The sequence below is a fragment of the Corvus hawaiiensis genome, chromosome 26, assembly GCF_020740725.1.
Source record: "Corvus hawaiiensis isolate bCorHaw1 chromosome 26, bCorHaw1.pri.cur, whole genome shotgun sequence".
NCBI classification, from domain to species: Eukaryota; Metazoa; Chordata; class Aves; order Passeriformes; family Corvidae; genus Corvus; species Corvus hawaiiensis.
The window spans coordinates 45,542,752-45,562,680 of NC_063238.1; the positions used below are offsets into that span (position 1 = coordinate 45,542,752).

Sequence of the window (19,929 nt, forward strand, 5' to 3'; positions counted from 1 at the left end):
GGTCCCACCCCGGCATCATTAATTGTGACCCCAAAATTGGGGTAGAGACCCCCCCTGAGGGGTTTGGGGGGGGGGGGGGGGGATTCCCAAATTGGGGGGACATGGATAAGGTGGGGACCCCCCCCCCCCCCACCCAAAGGCTGGGAATGAAGGGGGAAGTGGGAAAAGGGGGATCAGCCCAAAAAGGGGGAAATCAGCCCAAAAAGGGAGCAAATCATCCTAAAAAGGGAGGAAATCACCCCAAAAATGGAGGAATCGACAAAAAAAGGGGAAATCGCCCCAAAAAGGGAGGAAAATCACCCCAAAAAGGGAGAAAATCACCCTAAAAGAGGGAGCAAAGCACCCAAAAAAGGGGAAATTGCACCAAAAAGGGGGGGAATCATCTCAAAAAGGGGGGGAATCAACCTAAAAATGGGGGGAAACCACCCCAAAAAGGGGAAATTGCCCCAAAAATGGAGAAAATCATCCTAAAAAGGGAGGAAATCACCCCAAAAATGGAGGAATCGACCAAAAAAAGAGGAAATTGGCCCAAAAAGTGGGAAAATCACCCCAAAAAGGGAGGGAATTACCCTAAAAGAAGGGGGAAATGACCCAGAAAAGGGGAAATTGCCCCAAAAAGGGAGGAAATCATCTCAAAAAGGGAGGAAATCACCCCAAAAATGGAGGAATCGGCCAAAAAAAGGGGAAATTGGCACCAAAGGGAGAAAATCACCCAAAAAAGGGAAGGAATCACCCTAAAAGAGGGGGGAAAGCACCCAAAAAAAGGGGAAATTGCCCCAAAAAAGGGAGGAAATCACCCCAAAAAGGGAGAAAATCACAAAAAAGAGGAAAAATCACCCTAAAAAGGGAGAAAATCACCCCTAAAAGAGGGGGCAAAGCACCCAAAAAAGGGGAAATTGCACCAAAAAGGGAGAAAATCATCTCAAAAAGGGGGGGAATCAACCTAAAAATGGGGGGAAACCACCCCAAAAAGGGGAAATTGCCCCAAAAAGGGAGCAAATCATCCTAAAAAGGGAGGAAATCACTCCAAAAATGGAGGAATCGACCAAAAAAAGGGGAAATTGCCCCAAAAAGGGAGGAAAATCACCCCAAAAAGGGAGAAAATCACCCTAAAAGAGGGAGCAAAGCACCCAAAAAAGGGGAAATTGCACCAAAAAGGGAGAAAATCATCGCAAAAAGGGGGGGAATCAACCTAAAAATGGGGGGAAACCACCCCAAAAAGGGGAAATTGCCCCAAAAATGGAGAAAATCATCCTAAAAAGGGAGGAAATCACCCCAAAAATGGAGGAATCGACCAAAAAAAGAGGAAATTGGCCCAAAAAGTGGGAAAATCACCCCAAAAAGGGAGGGAATTACCCTAAAAGAAGGGGGAAATGACCCAGAAAAGGGGAAATTGCCCCAAAAAGGGAGGAAATCATCTCAAAAAGGGAGGAAATCACCCCAAAAATGGAGGAATCGGCCAAAAAAAGGGGAAATTGGCACCAAAGGGAGAAAATCACCCAAAAAAGGGAAGGAATCACCCTAAAAGAGGGGGGAAAGCACCCAAAAAAGGGGAAATTGCACCAAAAAAGGGAGGAAATCACCCCAAAAAGGGAGAAAATCACCCCAAAAAGGGAGACAATCACCCCAGAAAATGGAAAATCACTGCAAAAAGGGAAAAAATCACTGCAAAAAGCAGAAAAAATCACCCCAAAAAGGAGAAAAAATCACCCCAAAAAAGGAGAAAATCACCCAAAAATGGAAAATCACTGCAAAAAGCGCGAAAATCACCGCAAAAAGGAGAAAATCACACCAAAAATGGAAAATCGCTGCAAAAAGGGAAAAATCACCCCAGAAAATGGAAAATCACCACAAAAAGGGAGAAAATCACCCCAAAAAGGAGAAAAAATCACCCTAAAAAGGGGAAAAAAATCACCCCAAAAAGCAGAAAAAAATCACTCTAAAAAGGGGAAAAAATCACCCCAAAAAGGAGAAAATCACCCCAGAAAATGGAAAGTCACCCCAAAAAGGGAGAAAATCACCCCAAAAAGGAGAAAAAAATCACCGAAAACGGAGAAAAAATCACCCCAAAAAGGAGAAAATCACCCCAGAAAATGGAAAATCACCCCAAAAAGGAGAAAAACACCCCAGAAAATGGAAAGTCACCCCAAAAAGGGAGAAAATCACCCCAAAAAGGGAGACAATCACCCCAGAAAATGGAAAATCACTGCAAAAAGGGAAAAAATCACTGCAAAAAGGGAAAAAATCACCCCAAAAAGCAGAAAAAAATCACCCTAAAAAGGAGAAAATCACCCCAAAAATAGAAAATCACCCCCAAAATCACACCAGAAACTGAAGAACCCCCCCCCCAAAAAGAGGAGAAAACCCAACCACCCCAAAACGACTGAATCCCCCCAAAACGACCTCACTCACCCCCATTCCTGTCGCCTTTTCCCGCCGCCTGCAAGAGAAACCGAGGCGATCGCTGTAACCTGCCCCAAAACCGGGCTGGTTTTTGGGGGGGTTTTTTTGGGGGTTTTTTTTTGGGGGGCGGGGGGTCCGTTTTTGGGGGCTCACCTCGTGTCGTGGTTGAGGCGGTAGACGAAGAGCTGGGAGGTGCCGGCCACCACCAGGTTCCGCTCGGCCGCCGAGAAAAAGTGGCAATAAAGGGAAAATTCCAGCCCCGTGGGGGGGTGGGTCTGCTTGTACACGGCGTACATGGCCCCCCCCAACACCCCCCCCCAAAAAAAAAAACCCTAAATAAACACCCCAAAATCCCTCCTGAGGGGGAGGGGGTGGGTGGGCAGGGCGGGGCTGCGAGGAGAGAAAAAAAAAGAAATAAAAAAAAAAAATACAGGATTAGCACCCAAAAAAAAAAAAAAAAAAAAAAAAAAAAAAAAGGAAAAAGGGAGGGGTTGGCATTAAAAAAAAAAAGGGAGGAATCACCCAAAAAAAATGGGGGAACGCAACGGAAGCCTCACAAAAATCCCCCCCCCAAACCTCCCCCAACCTCACATTCCCCTCCTCATGGACCCCCCGAGCCTCTCACAGGACCCCCCAAACTTCCCCCCTTAATTCCCCCCAAATCTCCCCTCAGAACACCCCAAAGGGACCCCCCAAACCTCCCCCTTCACTCCCCCCCATTTTCCCCTCAATTCCCCCCAAATCCCCCCTCAGAACACCCCAAAGGGACCCCCAAACCTCCCCCTTCACTCCCCCCCATTTTCCCCTCAATTCCCCCCAAATCCCCCCTCAGAACACCCCAAAGGGACCCCCAAACCTCCCCCTTCACTCCCCCCCATTTTCCCCTCAATTCCCCCCAAATCCCCCCTCAGAACACCCCAAAGGGACCCCCAACCTCCCCCTTCACTCCCCCCCATTTTCCCCTCAATTCCCCCCAAATCCCCCCTCAGAACACCCCAAAGGGACCCCCAAACCTCCCCCTCAGCTCCCCCCATTTTCCCCTTAATTCCCCCCAAATCTCCCCTCAGAACACCCCAAAGGGACCCCACAAACCTCCCCCCTCAGCTCCCCCCATTTTCCCCTCAATTCCCCCCAAATCTCCCCTCAGAACACCCCAAAGGGACCCCCCAAACCTCCCCCTTCACTCCCCCCCATTTTCCCCTCAATTCCCCCCAAATCCCCCCTCAGAACACCCCAAAGGGACCCCCAAACCTCCCCCTTCACTCCCCCCCATTTTCCCCTCAATTCCCCCCAAATCCCCCCTCAGAACACCCCAAAGGGACCCCCAAACCTCCCCCTTCACTCCCCCCATTTTCCCCTCAATTCCCCCCAAATCCCCCCTCAGAACACCCCAAAGGGACCCCCAAACCTCCCCCCTCACTCCCCCCATTTTCCCCTCAATTCCCCCAAATCCCCCCTCAGAACACCCCAAAGGGACCCCCCAAACCTCCCCCCTCAGCTCCCCCCATTTTCCCCCTCAATTCCCCCAAATCTCCCCTCAGAACACCCCAAAGGGACCCCCCAAACCTCCCCCCTCAGCTCCCCCCATTTTCCCCTTAATTCCCCCCAAATCTCCCCTCAGAACACCCCAAAGGGACCCCCAAACCTCCCCCCTCACTCCCCCCATTTTCCCCTCAATTCCCCCAAATTCCCCCTCAGAACACCCCAAAGGGACCCCCAAACCTCCCCCCTCAGCTCCCCCCATTTTCCCCTTAATTCCCCCCAAATCTCCCCTCAGAACACCCCAAAGGGACCCCCCAAACCTCCCCCCTCAGCTCCCCCCATTTTCCCCTTAATTCCCCCCAAATCTCCCCTCAGAACACCCCAAAGGGACCCCCCAAACCTCCCCCCTCAGCTCCCCCCATTTTCCCCTCAATTCCCCCCAAATTCCCCTCAGAACACCCCAAAGGGACCCCCAAACCTCCCCCTTCACTCCCCCATTTTCCCCTTAATTCCCCCCAAATCTCCCCTCAGAACACCCCAAAGGGACCCCCAAACCTCCCCCCTCAGCTCCCCCCATTTTCCCCTCAATTCCCCCAAATCCCCCCTCAGAACACCCCAAAGGGACCCCCCAAACCTCCCCCCTCAGCTCCCCCCATTTTCCCCTCAATTCCCCCCAAATTCCCCCTCAGAACACCCCAAAGGGACCCCCAAACCTCCCCCCTCACTCCCCCCATTTTCCCCTCAATTCCCCCCAAATTCCCCCTCAGAACACCCCAAAGGGACCCCCAAACCTCCCCCTTCACTCCCCCCCATTTTCCCCTCAATTCTCCCCAAATCCCCCCTCAGAACACCCCAAAGGGACCCCCAAACCTCCCCCCTCACTCCCCCCCATTTTCCCCCTCAATTCTCCCCAAATCCCCCCTCAGAACACCCCAAAGGGACCCCCAAACCTCCCCCCTCACTCCCCCCCATTTTCCCCTTAATTCCCCCCAAATCTCCCCTCAGAACACCCCAAAGGGACCCCCAAACCTCCCCCCTCACTCCCCCCCATTTTCCCCTTAATTCCCCCCAAATCTCCCCTCAGAACACCCCAAAGGGACCCCACAAACCTCCCCCCTCACTCCCCCCCATTTTCCCCTCAATTCTCCCCAAATCCCCCCTCAGAACACCCAAAGGGACCCCCCAAACCTCCCCCCTCACTCCCCCCCATTTTCCCCTCAATTCCCCCAAATCTCCCCTCAGAACACCCCAAAGGGACCCCCAAACCTCCCCCCTCAGCTCCCCCCATTTTCCCCTCAATTCTCCCCAAATCTCCCCTCAGAACACCCCAAAGGGACCCCAAACCTCCCCCTTCACTCCCCCCCATTTTCCCCTCAATTCCCCCCAAATCTCCCCTCAGAACACCCCAAAGGGACCCCCAAACCTCCCCCCTCAGCTCCCCCCATTTTCCCCTCAATTCTCCCCAAATCCCCCCTCAGAACACCCCAAAGGGACCCCCCAAACCTCCCCCCTCACTCTCCCCCATTTTCCCCTCAATTCTCCCCAAATCCCCCCTCAGAACACCCCAAAGGGACCCCCCAAACCTCCCCCCTCACTCCCCACATTTTCCCCTCAATTCCCCCCAAATCTCCCCTCAGAACACCCCAAAGGGACCCCACAAACCTCCCCCCTCACTCTCCCCCATTTTCCCCTCAATTCCCCCCAAATCCCCCCTCAGAACACCCAAAGGGACCCCCCAAACCTCCCCCCTCACTCTCCCCCATTTTCCCCTCAATTCCCCCAAATTCCCCCTCAGAACACCCCAAAGGGACCCCCCAAACCTCCCCTCTCATTCCCCCACATTTCCCCTCACCTCACCCCGCCGCCCGCTCCATCCCTACAGACCCCTCAAATCTCCTCCTTCATTCCTCCCCCACCCTCCAAAACCCCCAAAAAACCCCTCCAAAACCCCCAAAATCCCCCAAATTCGCGCCACCTCCTCACCGCTCCCACACGCGCCCGACCCGCTCCCGCCGCCGCCGCCGCCGCCACAGAGACGCCGGAAGTGGAGCCGGAAGTGGCGCCAGAGCGGCGCCCGCGGACCGCTCCGGCCGCTCCGGCCACCCCGACCATAGAGACGCTGGGTCCTCCAGCGGCGTCGGGACTCGAACCGGGGACCCCCGGAGACCCCCCCCCTAAAAATCCACCAACCCTCTGGGGGATTTGGGGGGAATGGAGGAGGATAGGGGGGTCCTGGACACCCCCAAAGGGAGTTGAACCCCATGGGGAGGGTCTGGAGGGGGCCTGGAGCCCCCCAAACGGGGCTGCACCCCATAGGGACCCCTGTACCTCCCCAAAAAGGGGCTGCACCCCATAGGGGTCCCACGCTTAACAGGGGCCCTGGACCCCCCAAAAGGGAATTGCACCCCATGGGGAGGGTCTGGAGGGGCCCTGGAGCCCCCCAAAAGTGGCTGCACCACGTAGGGACCCCTGTACCCCCGCCAAAAAGGGGCTGCACCCCATGGAGAGGGTCTGGAGGGGCCCTGGAGCCCCCCAAACTGGGCTGCACCCCATAGGGACCCCTGTACCCCCCCCAAAAAGGCTGCACCCCATAAGGTCCATACACCCCCCCCGGGAATGCCCCTCCCAGCCCCTATAGGCCCCTATGGCCCTATAGGGCTCCTGCCTCCCCAGTACCCTCCCCGTTACCTTCCAGTAACCTCCAGTCCCTCCCAGTCCCTCCCAGTGCCCTCCCCAGTACCCCCCAGTGCCCCCAACCCCAAATCCAAGATTCCTGCTCCATCTCCGCTTTATTTCCCCCATTCCCACCCCCACGAGGGTCTCTGGGGGGTGCCCCAGGTGAGTCCAGGTGTTCCCAGGTGTGTCCAGCTGTGTCCAGGTGCTGTTCCAGGCGCTGATCCCGGCGATCCCCATGTCGGGGGGGGGGGGTCCCAGGGGGTCGTGGGTGCGGTGCCCCAGGTGTGTCCAGGTGTGTCCAGCTGTGTCCAGGTGCTGTTCCAGGCGCTGATCCCGGCGATCCCCATGTCGGGGAGGGGGGGGTCCCCGGGGGGGGGAGGTCAGTGCGCCCCCTCCTCCTCGCCCAGCGCCAGCAGCAGCAGCAGCCCCCAGCCCCCGAGCAGCCCCAGGCTCTGCAGCGCCAGCAGCACCCAGGGGCTGCCCGTCCGCACGGACAGCATGCCCGGCACCTGCGGGACACCTGAGCGTCACCTGGGGGACACCTGAGACACCTGGGGGTGCCTACGGGGCACCTACGGGTACCTAGGGGCACCGGGGGGACACCTGAGACACCTGAGAGTACCTATGGGACACCTATGGCACACCTGAGCGTCACCTGGGGGACACCTGGGGGGCACCTGGGGGTACCTACGGGGCACCTACGGGTACCTAGGGGCACCTGGGGGACACCTGAGACACCTGGGGGTACCTACGGGGCATCTACGGGTACCTAGGGGCACCTGGGGGACACCTGAGCGTCACCTGGGGGTACCTACGGGGCATCTACGGGTACCTAGGGGCACCTGGGGGACACCTGAGACACCTGGGGGTACCTACGGGGCACCTACGGGTACCTAGGGGCACCTGGGGGACACCTGAGACACCTGGGGGTACCTACGGGACACCTACGGGTACCTAGGGGCACCTGGGGGACACCTGAGACACCTGGGGGTACCTACGGGGCACCTACGGGTACCTAGGGGCACCTGGGGGACACCTGAGACACCTGGGGGTACCTACGGGTACCTAGGGGCACCTGGGGGACACCTGAGACACCTGGGGGTACCTACGGGACACCTACGGGTACCTAGGGGCACCTGGGGGACACCTGGGGGACACCTGAGACACCTGAGAGTACCTATGGGACACCCTATGGCACACCTGAGCGTCACCTGGGGACACTTGGGGGACACCTCAGCCAGGTGCAGCAGGAAGCCCCGGATGTCCCCGATGTCCCCCGATGTCCCCCAATGTCCCCCAATGTCCCCATGTCCCCCATGTCCCCAGTGTCCCCAATATCCCCATGTCCCCGATGTCCTCAATGTCCCCGATGTCCCCCATGTCCCCGATGTCCCCGCTGTCCCCTCACCATGTGGCACAGCGCCAGGTGCAGCAGGAAGCCCCCGCCAGGGCCCCGAGCCAGGAGCGGGCGGCGGGGGCGGCCCCCAGCGCCAGCCCGGCCACGACCCCCGGCACCACGGGCAGCGCGCCGGCCACGGCCAGCGCCACCACCCGCCGGGTGGCCAGCCCGGACTGCGACAGCACCAGCGCGTCACCTGCGGGGACAGAGACCCTGAGACCCCGGGACAGAGACCCTGAGGGGACAGAGACCCTGAGGGGACAGAGACCCGGCACCGGGACCGAGACCCTGAGGGGACCGAGATCCTGAGACCCCCGGCACCGGGACCGAGACCCTGAGGGGACAGAGACCCTGAGACCCCTGAAATCCCCAGCACCGGGACCGCCCCGCGGGGTCACCTGAGGGGACCGAGACCCTGAGGGGACAGAGACCCTGAGACCCCTGAAATCCCCAGCACCGGGACCGAGACTCTGAGGGGACAGAGACCCTGAGACCCCTGAGAGCCCCAGCACCGGGACCGAGACTCTGAGGGGACAGAGACCCTGAGGGGACAGAGACCCTGAGGGGACAGAGACCCTGAGGGGACAGAGACCCTGAGACCCCTGAGAGCCCCAGCACCGGGACAGAGACCCTGAGGGGACCGAGACCCTGAGACCCTGGCCCCGGCACCGGACCGAGACCCTGAGGGGATCGAGACCCTGAGACCCCTGAGAGCCCCAGCACCGGGACCGAGACCCTGCGGGGCCACCTGCGGGGACAGAGACCCTGAGGGGACAGAGACCCTGTCTGGCCCCCGCACCAAGACCACCCCTGAGGGGACAGAGACCCTCAGCCCCCCTGAGAGCCCCGGGCTCCGCCCTCTCCGCCCAGGCCCCGCCCCCTTCCCAGGCCCCGCCCCCTTCCCCAGGCCCCGCCCCCTTTCCCAGGCCCCGCCCCTCACCGAAGGCCCGCGGCAGCTCGTGCAGCGCCAGCCCCGCCCCCTTTCCCTAGGCCCCGCCCCCTTTCCCTAGGCCCCGCCCCTTCCCGGGCCCCGCCCCCTTTCCCTAGGCCCCGCCCCCTTTTCCGGAGCACCGCCCCCTTTCCAGGCCCCGCCCCTCACCGAAGGCCCGCGGCAGCTCGTGCAGCGCCAGCCCCGCCCCCTTTCCCTAGGCCCCGCCCCCTTTACCGGAGCACCGCCCCCTTCCCCGGGCCCCGCCCCTCACCGAAGGCCCGCGGCAGCTCGTGCAGCGCCAGCCCCGCCCCCGCCGCCGCCCCGGCGCTCGCGGACGCGGCGAAGGCGGAGCCGAGCGCGAGCCCGTCCGCCAGGCGGTGAACGGCGCCCCCTGCCGACAGCAACAGCGCCTGCGCGCCGCCCGCGCCGCCCGCGCCTGCGCACAGCGGGACACGGGACAGACGGACGGACACACAGGACACGGGACACGGGACACGGGACACGGGACAGACAGACGGACACGCGACACGGGACAGCAGGGACACGGGACACGGGACACGGGACAGCAGGGACACGGGACAGACAGGCGGACACGGGACACGGGACAGGCGGACACGGGACAGACAGGCAGACACGGGACACGGGACACGGGACACAGGACAGACAGGCAGACACGGGACACACACGGGACAGACAGGCGGACACGGGACAGCAGGGACACACAGACACACACAGGACAGACAGGCGGGGACACGGGACACACACGAGACAGACAGGCGGACACGGGACAGCAGGGACACGGGACACACACAGGACAGACAGGCAGACACGGGGACACACACGGGACAGACAGGCGGACACGGGACACACAGACACACACAGGACAGACAGGCGGACACGGGACAGCAGGGACACGGGACACGCACAGGACAGACAGGCAGACACGGGACACACAGACACACACAGGACAGACAGGCGGACACGGGACAGCAGGGACACGGGACACGCACAGGACAGACAGGCAGACACGGGACACACAGACACACACAGGACAGACAGGCGGACACGGGACAGCAGGGACACGGGACACACACAGGACAGACAGGCAGACACGGGACACGGGACAGACAGGCGGACACGGGACACACAGACACACACAGGACAGACAGGCGGACACGGGACACACACAGGACAGACAGGCGGACACGGGACAGCAGGAACACGGGACACACACAGGACAGACAGGCAGACACGGGACACGGGACACACACACACAGGACAGACAGGCGGACACGGGACACGGGACAGACAGGCGGACACGGGACACACACAGGACAGACAGGCGGACACGGGACAGCAGGAACACGGGACACACACAGGACAGACAGGCGGACACGGGACACGGGACAGCAGGGACACGGGACACGGGACAGGCGGACACGGGACACACACAGGACAGACAGGCGGACACGGGACACGGGACAGCAGGGACACGGGACACGGGACACGGGACAGGCGGACACGGGACACACACAGGACAGACAGGCGGACACGGGACACGGGACACGGGACAGGCGGACACGGGACACACACAGGACAGACAGGCGGACACGGGACACGGGACAGCAGGGACACGGGACACGGGACACGGGACAGGCGGACACGGGACACACGGGACAGACAGGCGGACACGGGACACGGGACACGGGACACACACAGGACAGACAGGCGGACACGGGACACGGGACACGGGACAGGCGGACACGGGACACACACAGGACAGACAGGCGGACACGGGACAGCAAGGACACGGGACACACACAGGACAGACAGGCGGACACGGGACGTGGGACACGCGGGGGGAAAAAAGGGGGAGAGAGACAAGAAGAGAGACAAGTGTCACCACAGGGCACCCACGGGTCACCCACGGGTCACCCACGGGTCAGCCGGGCCACCCACGGGTCAGCCGGGGACACCTATGGACACCCACGGGTCACCCATGAACACCTATGGACACCCACCCACGGGTCCCCTGCGGCCATCTATGTCACCCGGGGACACCCACGGGTCACCCATGGCCACCTATGGACACCCACGGGTCACCCATGAACACCTATGGACACCCGCGGGTCAGCCGGGACACCCACGGGTCAGCCGTGGCCACCTATGGACACTCATGGGTCACCCATGGCCACCTATGGACACCCACCCACGGGTCCCCCGTGGCCATCTATGGACACACACGGGTCACCCGGGGACACCCACGGGTCACCCCTATGGACACCTGTGGACACCCACGAGTCACCCACGGACACCCACGGGTCACCCCTATGGACACCCACGGGTCACCCATGGCCACCTATGGACACCCACGGGACACCCGGGGACACCCAGGGGTCACCCCTATGGACACCCACGGTCACCGGGGGTCACCCGGGGACACCCAGGGGTCACCCCTATGGACACCCACGGTCACCGGGGGTCACCCGGGGACACCCAGGGGTCACCCCTATGGACACCCACGGTCACCGGGGGTCACCCGGGGACACCCAGGGGTCACCCCTATGGACACCCACGGTCACCGGGGGTCACCCGGGGACACCCAGGGGTCACCCCTATGGACACCCACGGTCACCGGGGTCACCCGGGGACACCCAGGGGTCACCCCTATGGACACCCACGGTCACCGGGGGTCACCCGGGGACACCCAGGGGTCACCCCTATGGACACCCACGGTCACCGGGGGTCACCCGGGGACACCCAGGGGTCACCCCTATGGACACCCACGGTCACCGGGGGTCACCCGGGGACACCCACGGGTCCCCCTTGTCCCCCCACGCCCTCGCGGGGTCCCGGGAGCGCCCGCAGGTGGCGCCCGGCGCCGCTGCCGCGCGCACGGCCCAGTGGCCTAATGGACAAGGCATCAGCCTCCGGAGCTGGGGATTGTGGGTTCGAGTCCCACCTGGGTCGTCCAGCGCCCCCTTTTACCTGCAGGGATTCGGGGGTGTCCCCTTGGGGGGAAGGAATTTTGGGGAGATTTGAGGAGTTTTGGGGGGATTTGCGGCCGTACCGTGCGTGGTCAGCTCCTGTGTGCTCTGGGCGGGGTCAGGGGTGGGGTCTTCCTCCTTCACCTGGGACGGGGTTGGAGGGGGGGGTGAGGAGCTGCTGCACCCCAAAACCGCCCCCCTATCAGTGGGGGACACCCCCGGGCTCACTAACCCCCCAAATTCCCCCACCCAGCCGAACCTGCCCTGCAGCCCCCACCCCAAAACCCCCCAAAACCCCCCCCCATCTCCACCCTATCCCCGGGGGGTGGGGGGGGGAAGGTCTCGGGGACCCCCCAGCCCCCCTCGATGGGGTCCCGAGCCCCCCCAAATCCCCCCCCCCCATCCCCACCTGCTCCAGGGGGGCTCCATCCCCCGGAACCCCCCCCCCAAATCCTCCCCCAACCCCACCTCCTCGGGGAGGGAGGGAGGGGTCTCAGGCCCCCCCAGTTCCCCCTCCCCCATGTCCCCACCTCCTCGGGGGGGGGTCCCAGCCCCCCCAGCAGCCGCTCCAGGACGAAGCCCCCGTAGAGCCCCCCCAGCACCGCCAGCATCTCCCAGGGGGGGCCGTGGGAAGCCCCGTGCTCGGCGTGCTGGCCCCCCGAGTGGCCGTGGATCCCCAGGGCCTGCGGGGGACACGGGGGGAGGCACACGCGTGGCACGTCCCCGTGTCCCCCCCGATGTCCCCCCCGATGTCCCTGTGTCCCTGTGTCCCCCCACCCCTTGTCCCGCCCATCCCCTCATGTGCCCCCGACGTCCCCCCTGTGTCCCCCATGACCCCCCCTCATCCTCCAGTGTCCCCTCGTGTCCCCTCGTGTCCCCCACAGCCCCCCGTGTCCTCCTGTGTCCCCCCCGTGTCCCTCTGTCCCCCTGTGTCCCCCCATGTCCCCTCCATGACCCCTCGTGTCCTCTCTGTCCCCCCGCGTCCCTCACATCCCCCGTCTCCTCCCCATGTTCCCCCCATGACCCCCCGTGTCCCCTGTCCCCCCGTGTCCCCCACACCCCCCGTGTCCCCTCTGTCCCCCCGTGTCCCCCCGTGTCCCCCACACCCCCCGTGTCCCCCCGTGTCCCCCCGTGTCCCCTCATCCTCCCGTGTCCCCCCGTGTCCCCCCCGTGTCCCCTCTGTCCCCCTGTGTCCCCCCATGTCCCCTCCATGACCCCTCGTGTCCCCTGTCCCCCCGTGTCCCCCACACCCTCCGGGTCCCCCCTTAACCCCCCCGTGTCCCCCACACCCCCCATGTCCCCCCGTGTCCCCTCATCCCCCCGTGTCCCCCCGTGTCCCCCACACCCCCCGTGTCCCCCACACCCCCCATGTCCCCCCGTGTCCCCTCATCCCCCCGTGTCCCCCCGTGTCCCCCACACCCCCCGTGTCCCCCACACCCCCCATGTCCCCCCCGTGTCCCCTCATCCTCCCGTGTCCCCCGTGTCCCCCCGTGTCCCCCCGTGTCCCCCACACCCCCCGTGTCCCCCCGTGTCCCCCCGTGTCCCCCCGTGTCCCCCCGTGTCCCCCACACCCCCCGTGTCCCCCACACCCCCCATGTCCCCCCGTGTCCCCTCATCCCCCCGTGTCCCCCCGTGTCCCCCACACTCCCCGTGTCCCCCACACCCCCCCATGTCCCCCCGTGTCCCCCCGTGTCCCCACCTGGGGCAGCACGTGCAGCAGCGCGTCCCCGCTGAGCGCCCCGGCCGCCAGCCCGTCCAGCAGGGGGCGCCCCCAGCGCCGGGGACAGCGGCGACACCGGGAACCGCCGGGACACCGGGAGCAGCCGGGACACCGGGAGCAGCCGGGACACCGGGAGCAGCCGGGACACAGCACCAGGGCCAGCGCCACCAGCGGCACCAGCGCCAGCGCCAGCGCCATCAGCGTCCCCAGCACGTACCCTGCCACAGGGGACACGGGGACACGGGGTCAGGGACAGCCCCGGGGGGACAGCGAGGACATCGCCCCATCCCTGTCCTTGTCCCCAGCCCCATCCCGGTCCCCATCCCGGTTCCTGTCCCCAGCCCTGTCCCCTGTCCCCGTCCCTGTCCCCATCCCTGTACCCGTCCCTGTCCCCTGTCCCCTGTCCCCGTCCCTGCCCCTGTCCCTGTCCCCATCCCCGTCCCTGTCCCCGTCCCTGTCCCGTCCCTGTCCCCTGTCCCCGTCCCTGTCCCCGTCCCTGTCCCCTGTCCCCGTCCCCCTCCCCGTCCCTGTCTCCATCCCCGTCCCCATCCCTGTCCCCTGTCCCGTCCCCTGTCCCCGTCCCCGTCCCCTGTCCCCATCCCCTGTCCCCATCCCCATCCCCGTCCCCGTCCCTGTCCCCATCCCCGTCCCTGTCCCTGTCCCATCCCCGTCCCTGTCCCCATCCCCGTCCCTGTCCCCGTCCCCTATCTCTGTCCCTGTCCCCATCCCCGTCCCTGTCCCCCGTCCCCTGTCCCCGTCCCTGTCCCCGTCCCCATCCCCTGTCCCCCGTCCCCTGTCCCCATCTCCATCCCTGTCCCCTGTCCCCTGTCCCCATCCCCTGTCCCCTGTCCCCATCCCCTGTCCCCATCCCCATCCCCGTCCCCATCCCCATCCCCTGTCCCCTGTCCCCATCCCTGTCTCCACTCACTCTGGCTGGTGTTGAGCTGCTCCGCGGGGTCGCTGCTGTTGGTGGGGACAGGGACAGTGACGTTGTCACCCGTGTCCCCAGAGTAGGAGCCGGGGCTCGTGGGGCCGCGGTGGCTTTCAAGTCCCAAGGTGGCTTTCAATGTCCCCATAACGGGTGTCACTGTCCCCGTGGGTGGTGGCCCTGGGGCAGTGTCACTGTGCCGGGTGTCCGTGTCCCCACAGCGGGTGTCGATGTCACCGGTGTCCCCATGATGAGCGTCCGTGTCCCCGTGGAGGGTGTCGATGTCACCGGTGTCCCCACGGTGGCTGCCGGTGTCCCCACACTGCAGGCTGGGGGTGTCCCCGCTGTCCCCAGGGCAGAGGCGGCGGCCGCGCAGCACCAGGACCCCGAGTGCCACCAGCACCCGCCCGGTCCCCACCCTTGGGGACACCCTGGAGGTGGCTGCCAGCACCCCCCGAGCATCCACGCAGGCCTGTGACACCCAAAGGTCACCGTGTCACCCAAAGGCCACCGTGTCACCCCCAGACACAGCCACCGTGACACGAGGGGCCGGCCAATGGTGCCCGTGACACGGGTGTCACCTCCCCAGGGCACACATGTGACCGTTTGTCACCTCTCTGTGCCCAGCGGCCACTGTCACCTCCCCAGGCCACAATGTCCCTGCACCAGTGGCCACACCCTGTGTCCCCCGTGTCCCCCATGTCCCCCCATTCCCCGTGTCCCCCATGTCCCCCAGTGTCCCCCGTGTCTCCTCACCCCCCAGTGTCCCCGTGTCCCCTGACCTGGTGGCCGTTGTCACCGCGGTAGTTGGGCTCGATGGCCGCCAGCAGCTCGGCCACCTCCCGCAGCCCGGGGCCACCGTGGCTAGCGACGGTGCCGGTGCCGGTGACACTGCCGGTGGCATCGCCGGTGACATCGGTGGCGAACTCGCGGTGCAGGGCGCGGACACGGCTGGCCCAGGGCCCCGCGGTGGCCTCGGTGTCCCCATCCGTGTCCCCATCGGGGTCCCCGCAGGCGCCCGGGGGGTCCCTGAGCGTGGCCACCACGGCCGCCCCCAGCCAGGACAGCTCGGTGGCATCGAGCCCGGCGGTGCCACCCGGGGCCTTCCCGGCCAGGGCCAGCACCGCTGGCACCGAGGGACACTGCGGGGACAGGGGACAGCGTCAGGGGGCGAGGGGGGACACGGAGGGACAGGGTGGCACTGGGGGACAGGGTGGCACGGGGGTGTGACATGGGGACAGGACGATGGCATGGAAAACACAGCACGGGCTGGCACAGGTGGCATGGGACACGTGGCACGCACGGCACAAGTGACACAGGTGACAGGCGTGGCACGGCGTGGCAGACACAGCGTGTGGCACGCACGGCACAGGTGGCACGTCACAAACGCCCCGACGGCGCCTGGCACGGGTGGCACGGCTCAGGTGGCACACACGGCACAGGTGGCACAGGTGGCACACACAGCACAGGTGGCACACACCCGGCACAGGTGGCACACACGGCACAGGTGGCACAGGTGGCACACACCCGGCACAGGTGGCACACATGGGACAGGTGGCACAGGTGGCACACACCCGGCACAGGTGGCACAGGTGGCACACACGGCACAGGTGGCACACACACGGCACAGGTGGCACAGATGGCACACGCGGCACAGGTGCCACACACGGCACAGGTGGCACACACGGCACAAGTGGCACAGGTGCCACATACGGCACAGGTGGCACAGGTGGCACAGGTGGCACAGGTGACACACACTGCACAGGTGGCACAGGTGCCACACACACCGCACAGGTGCCACACACGGCACAGGTGCCACACACACGGCACAGGTGCCACACACAGGTGCCACACGCAGGTGCCACACGCAGGTGCCACGCACACGGCACAGGTGCCACACACACCGCACAGGTGGCACACACACACGGCACAGGTGCCACACACAGGTGCCACACGCAGGTGCCACACGCAGGTGCCACGCACACGGCACAGGTGCCACACACACCGCACAGGTGGCACACACACACGGCACAGGTGCCACACACAGGTGGCACACACACGGCACAGGTGGCACACACACACGGCACAGGTGGCACACACACGGCACAGGTGGCACACACAGGTGGCACACACAGGTGCCACACACACGGCACAGGTGGCACACACACCGCACAGGTGGCACACACAGGTGGCACACACAGGTGCCACACACACGGCACAGGTGGCACACACACTGCACAGGTGCCACACACAGGTGCCACACACACGGCACAGGTGCCACACACACGGCACAGGTGCCACACACAGGTGCCACACACAGGTGCCACACACACAGCACAGGTGGCACACACACTGCACAGGTGCCACACACACCGCACAGGTGGCACACACACACGGCACAGGTGCCACACACAGGTGCCACACACACTGCACAGGTGCCACACACAGGTGCCACACACACCGCACAGGTGGCACACACACACGGCACAGGTGCCACACACAGGTGCCACACACACGGCACAGGTGCCACACACACGGCACAGGTGCCACACACACACAGCACAGGTGCCACACACAGGTGGCACACACACACCGCACAGGTGGCACACACACGGCACAGGTGGCACACACACACGGCACAGGTGCCACACACAGGTGCCACACACACCGCACAGGTGGCACACACACGGCACAGGTGGCACACACACGGCACAGGTGGCACACACAGGTGCCACACACTGCACAGGTGCCACACGCAGGTGCCACACACAGGTGCCACACACAGGTGCCACACACACGGCACAGGTGCCACACACAGGTGGCACATACACGGCACAGGTGGCACACACAGGTGCCACACACACAGCACAGGTGACACACACACGGCACAGGTGGCACACACACGGCACAGGTGCCACACGCAGGTGCCACACACACAGCACAGGTGCCACACACACGGCACAGGTGCCACACACACTGCACAGGTGCCACACACAGGTGCCACACACAGGTGCCACACACAGGTGCCACACACACTGCACAGGTGCCACACACACCGCACAGGTGGCACACACAGGTGCCACACACACGGCACAGGTGCCACACACAGGTGCCACACGCAGGTGCCACACACACCGCACAGGTGCCACACACACCGCACAGGTGCCACACACAGGTGCCACACACAGGTGCCACACACGGCACAGGTGCCACACGCAGGTGCCACACACAGGTGCCACACACAGGTGCCACACACACGGCACAGGTGCCACACACACTGCACAGGTGCCACACACAGGTGCCACACACGGCACAGGTGCCACACACAGGTGCCACACACAGGTGCCACACACGGCACAGGTGCCACACGCAGGTGCCACACACACCGCACAGGTGCCACACACACCGCACAGGTGCCACACACAGGTGCCACACACAGGTGCCACACACACGGCACAGGTGGCACACGCACACGGCACAGGTGCCACACACAGGTGCCACACACAGGTGCCACACACGGCACAGGTGCCACACACAGGTGCCACACACAGGTGCCACACACGGCACAGGTGCCACACACAGGTGCCACACACACGGCACAGGTGCCACACACAGGTGCCACACACGGCACAGGTGCCACACACAGGTGCCACACACACGGCACAGGTGGCACACGCACACGGCACAGGTGGCACACACACGGCACAGGTGCCACACACACCGCACAGGTGGCACAGACACGGCACAGGTGCCACACACAGGTGCCACACACAGGTGCCACACACGGCACAGGTGCCACACGCAGGTGCCACACACACGGCACAGGTGCCACACACAGGTGCCACACACACGGCACAGGTGCCACACACACCGCACAGGTGCCACACACACTGCACAGGTGCCACACACAGGTGCCACACACAGGTGCCACACACACAGCACAGGTGCCACACACAGGTGCCACACACACGGCACAGGTGCCACACACACTGCACAGGTGCCACACACAGGTGCCACACACACGGCACAGGTGCCACACACACTGCACAGGTGCCACACACAGGTGCCACACACACGGCACAGGTGCCACACACAGGTGCCACACACACGGCACAGGTGGCACACACACGGCACAGGTGGCACACACACGGCACAGGTGCCACACACACACAGCACAGGTGCCACACACAGGTGCCACACACAGGTGCCACACACAGCTGCCACACACACGGCACAGGTGGCACACGCACACGGCACAGGTGCCACACACAGGTGCCACACACAGGTGCCACACACGGCACAGGTGCCACACACAGGTGCCACACACACGGCACAGGTGCCACACACACCGCACAGGTGCCACACACAGGTGCCACACACAGGTGCCACACACACCGCACAGGTGGCACACGCACACGGCACAGGTGCCACACACACGGCACAGGTGCCACACACAGTTGCCACACGCAGGTGCCACACACGGCACAGGTGCCATACAGAGGTGCCACACACACGGCACAGGTGGCACACACACGGCACAGGTGGCACACACACGGCACAGGTGGCACACGCACACGGCACAGGTGGCACACACACGGCACAGGTGGCACACACACGGCACAGGTGGCACACGCACACGGCACAGGTGGCACACACACGGCACAGGTGGCACACACACGGCACAGGTGGCACACGCACACGGCACAGGTGGCACACACACGGCACAGGTGGCACACACACCGCACAGGTGGCACACACACCGCACAGGTGCCACACACAGGTGCCACACACACGGCACAGGTGCCACCCCGAGCCGCGCCACCCACGCCCCGCCGCCGCCGGTCCCACGCCGCCGGGCACCCGCGACGCGCCCGTTGCGCACGGCACCCGCCCGAGTCCCCGCGGCCGCCCGGCACACGCGGGACACGTGGCACCCCCGCACGGTGACACCCACGGCTGGCACCCCCGCACGGTGACACCCACGGCTGGCACTCACAGCTGGCACTCACAGCTGGCACATCTGGCTCGCCCATCCCCCCTGGCCCAGGGCTCCCGCCCGCCCCACCCCCCGCCCGTTGTCCCCCGTGCCCCCCCTCCCCCGCGCGGTGCCACCCGCCCTTTGTCCCCGCTGTCGCCGGCGCTGTCGCCGTGCCCGGGCGCGCCCTCACCTCTCCGCACGGCTCGCCCGGGCACTGCGCACGGCCGGCCGCGCTCGCCACGAGGGCCCCCAGCGCCCCGCGGGACACTCGGCCCTCGCCCGACGCCACCAGCGCCTCCAGGGCCACCTGGGCCACCTGGGCCGCGCCCCGGGCTCGCTGCGCCGCGGGCATGGCCAGCGCCGCGGGCAGTGCCAGGGCCGGCAGCAGCAGCAGCCACGGCGTGGCCATGGCGGGCTGGTGGTGG

General features: G+C 64.5%; 2 protein-coding genes and 1 non-coding gene across 3 annotated transcripts in view; 1 reads left to right on the forward strand and 2 right to left on the reverse strand.

The window, feature by feature from the left end:
• CPSF1 (cleavage and polyadenylation specific factor 1) overlaps positions 1-2,763 on the reverse strand; it is a 112,640-nt gene extending 109,877 nt beyond the window's left edge. Inside the window, 1 exon segment of the mRNA XM_048286336.1 lies at positions 2,385-2,763. Within this exon segment, the coding sequence (XP_048142293.1) occupies positions 2,385-2,699 (315 nt within the window). The 5' untranslated portion in view covers positions 2,700-2,763.
• Positions 2,764-7,133: 4,370 nt separating this feature from the next.
• On the reverse strand, positions 7,134-19,913 carry LOC125338443 (zinc transporter ZIP4-like). The gene is made up of 9 exons (XM_048329227.1): positions 19,695-19,913; positions 15,309-15,668; positions 14,527-14,998; positions 13,578-13,816; positions 12,409-12,561; positions 11,962-12,022; positions 9,163-9,327; positions 7,970-8,156; positions 7,134-7,143 (listed from the first exon to the last, which is right to left on the reverse strand). The coding sequence occupies exons 1-9, from the start codon at positions 19,911-19,913 to the stop codon at positions 7,134-7,136; spliced, it is 1,866 nt and encodes a 621-aa protein (XP_048185184.1).
• Positions 11,789-11,861, forward strand: TRNAR-CCG. The gene has a single exon. It is a non-coding gene; the product is annotated as a tRNA-Arg (tRNA).
• Positions 19,914-19,929: the final 16 nt, after the last annotated feature.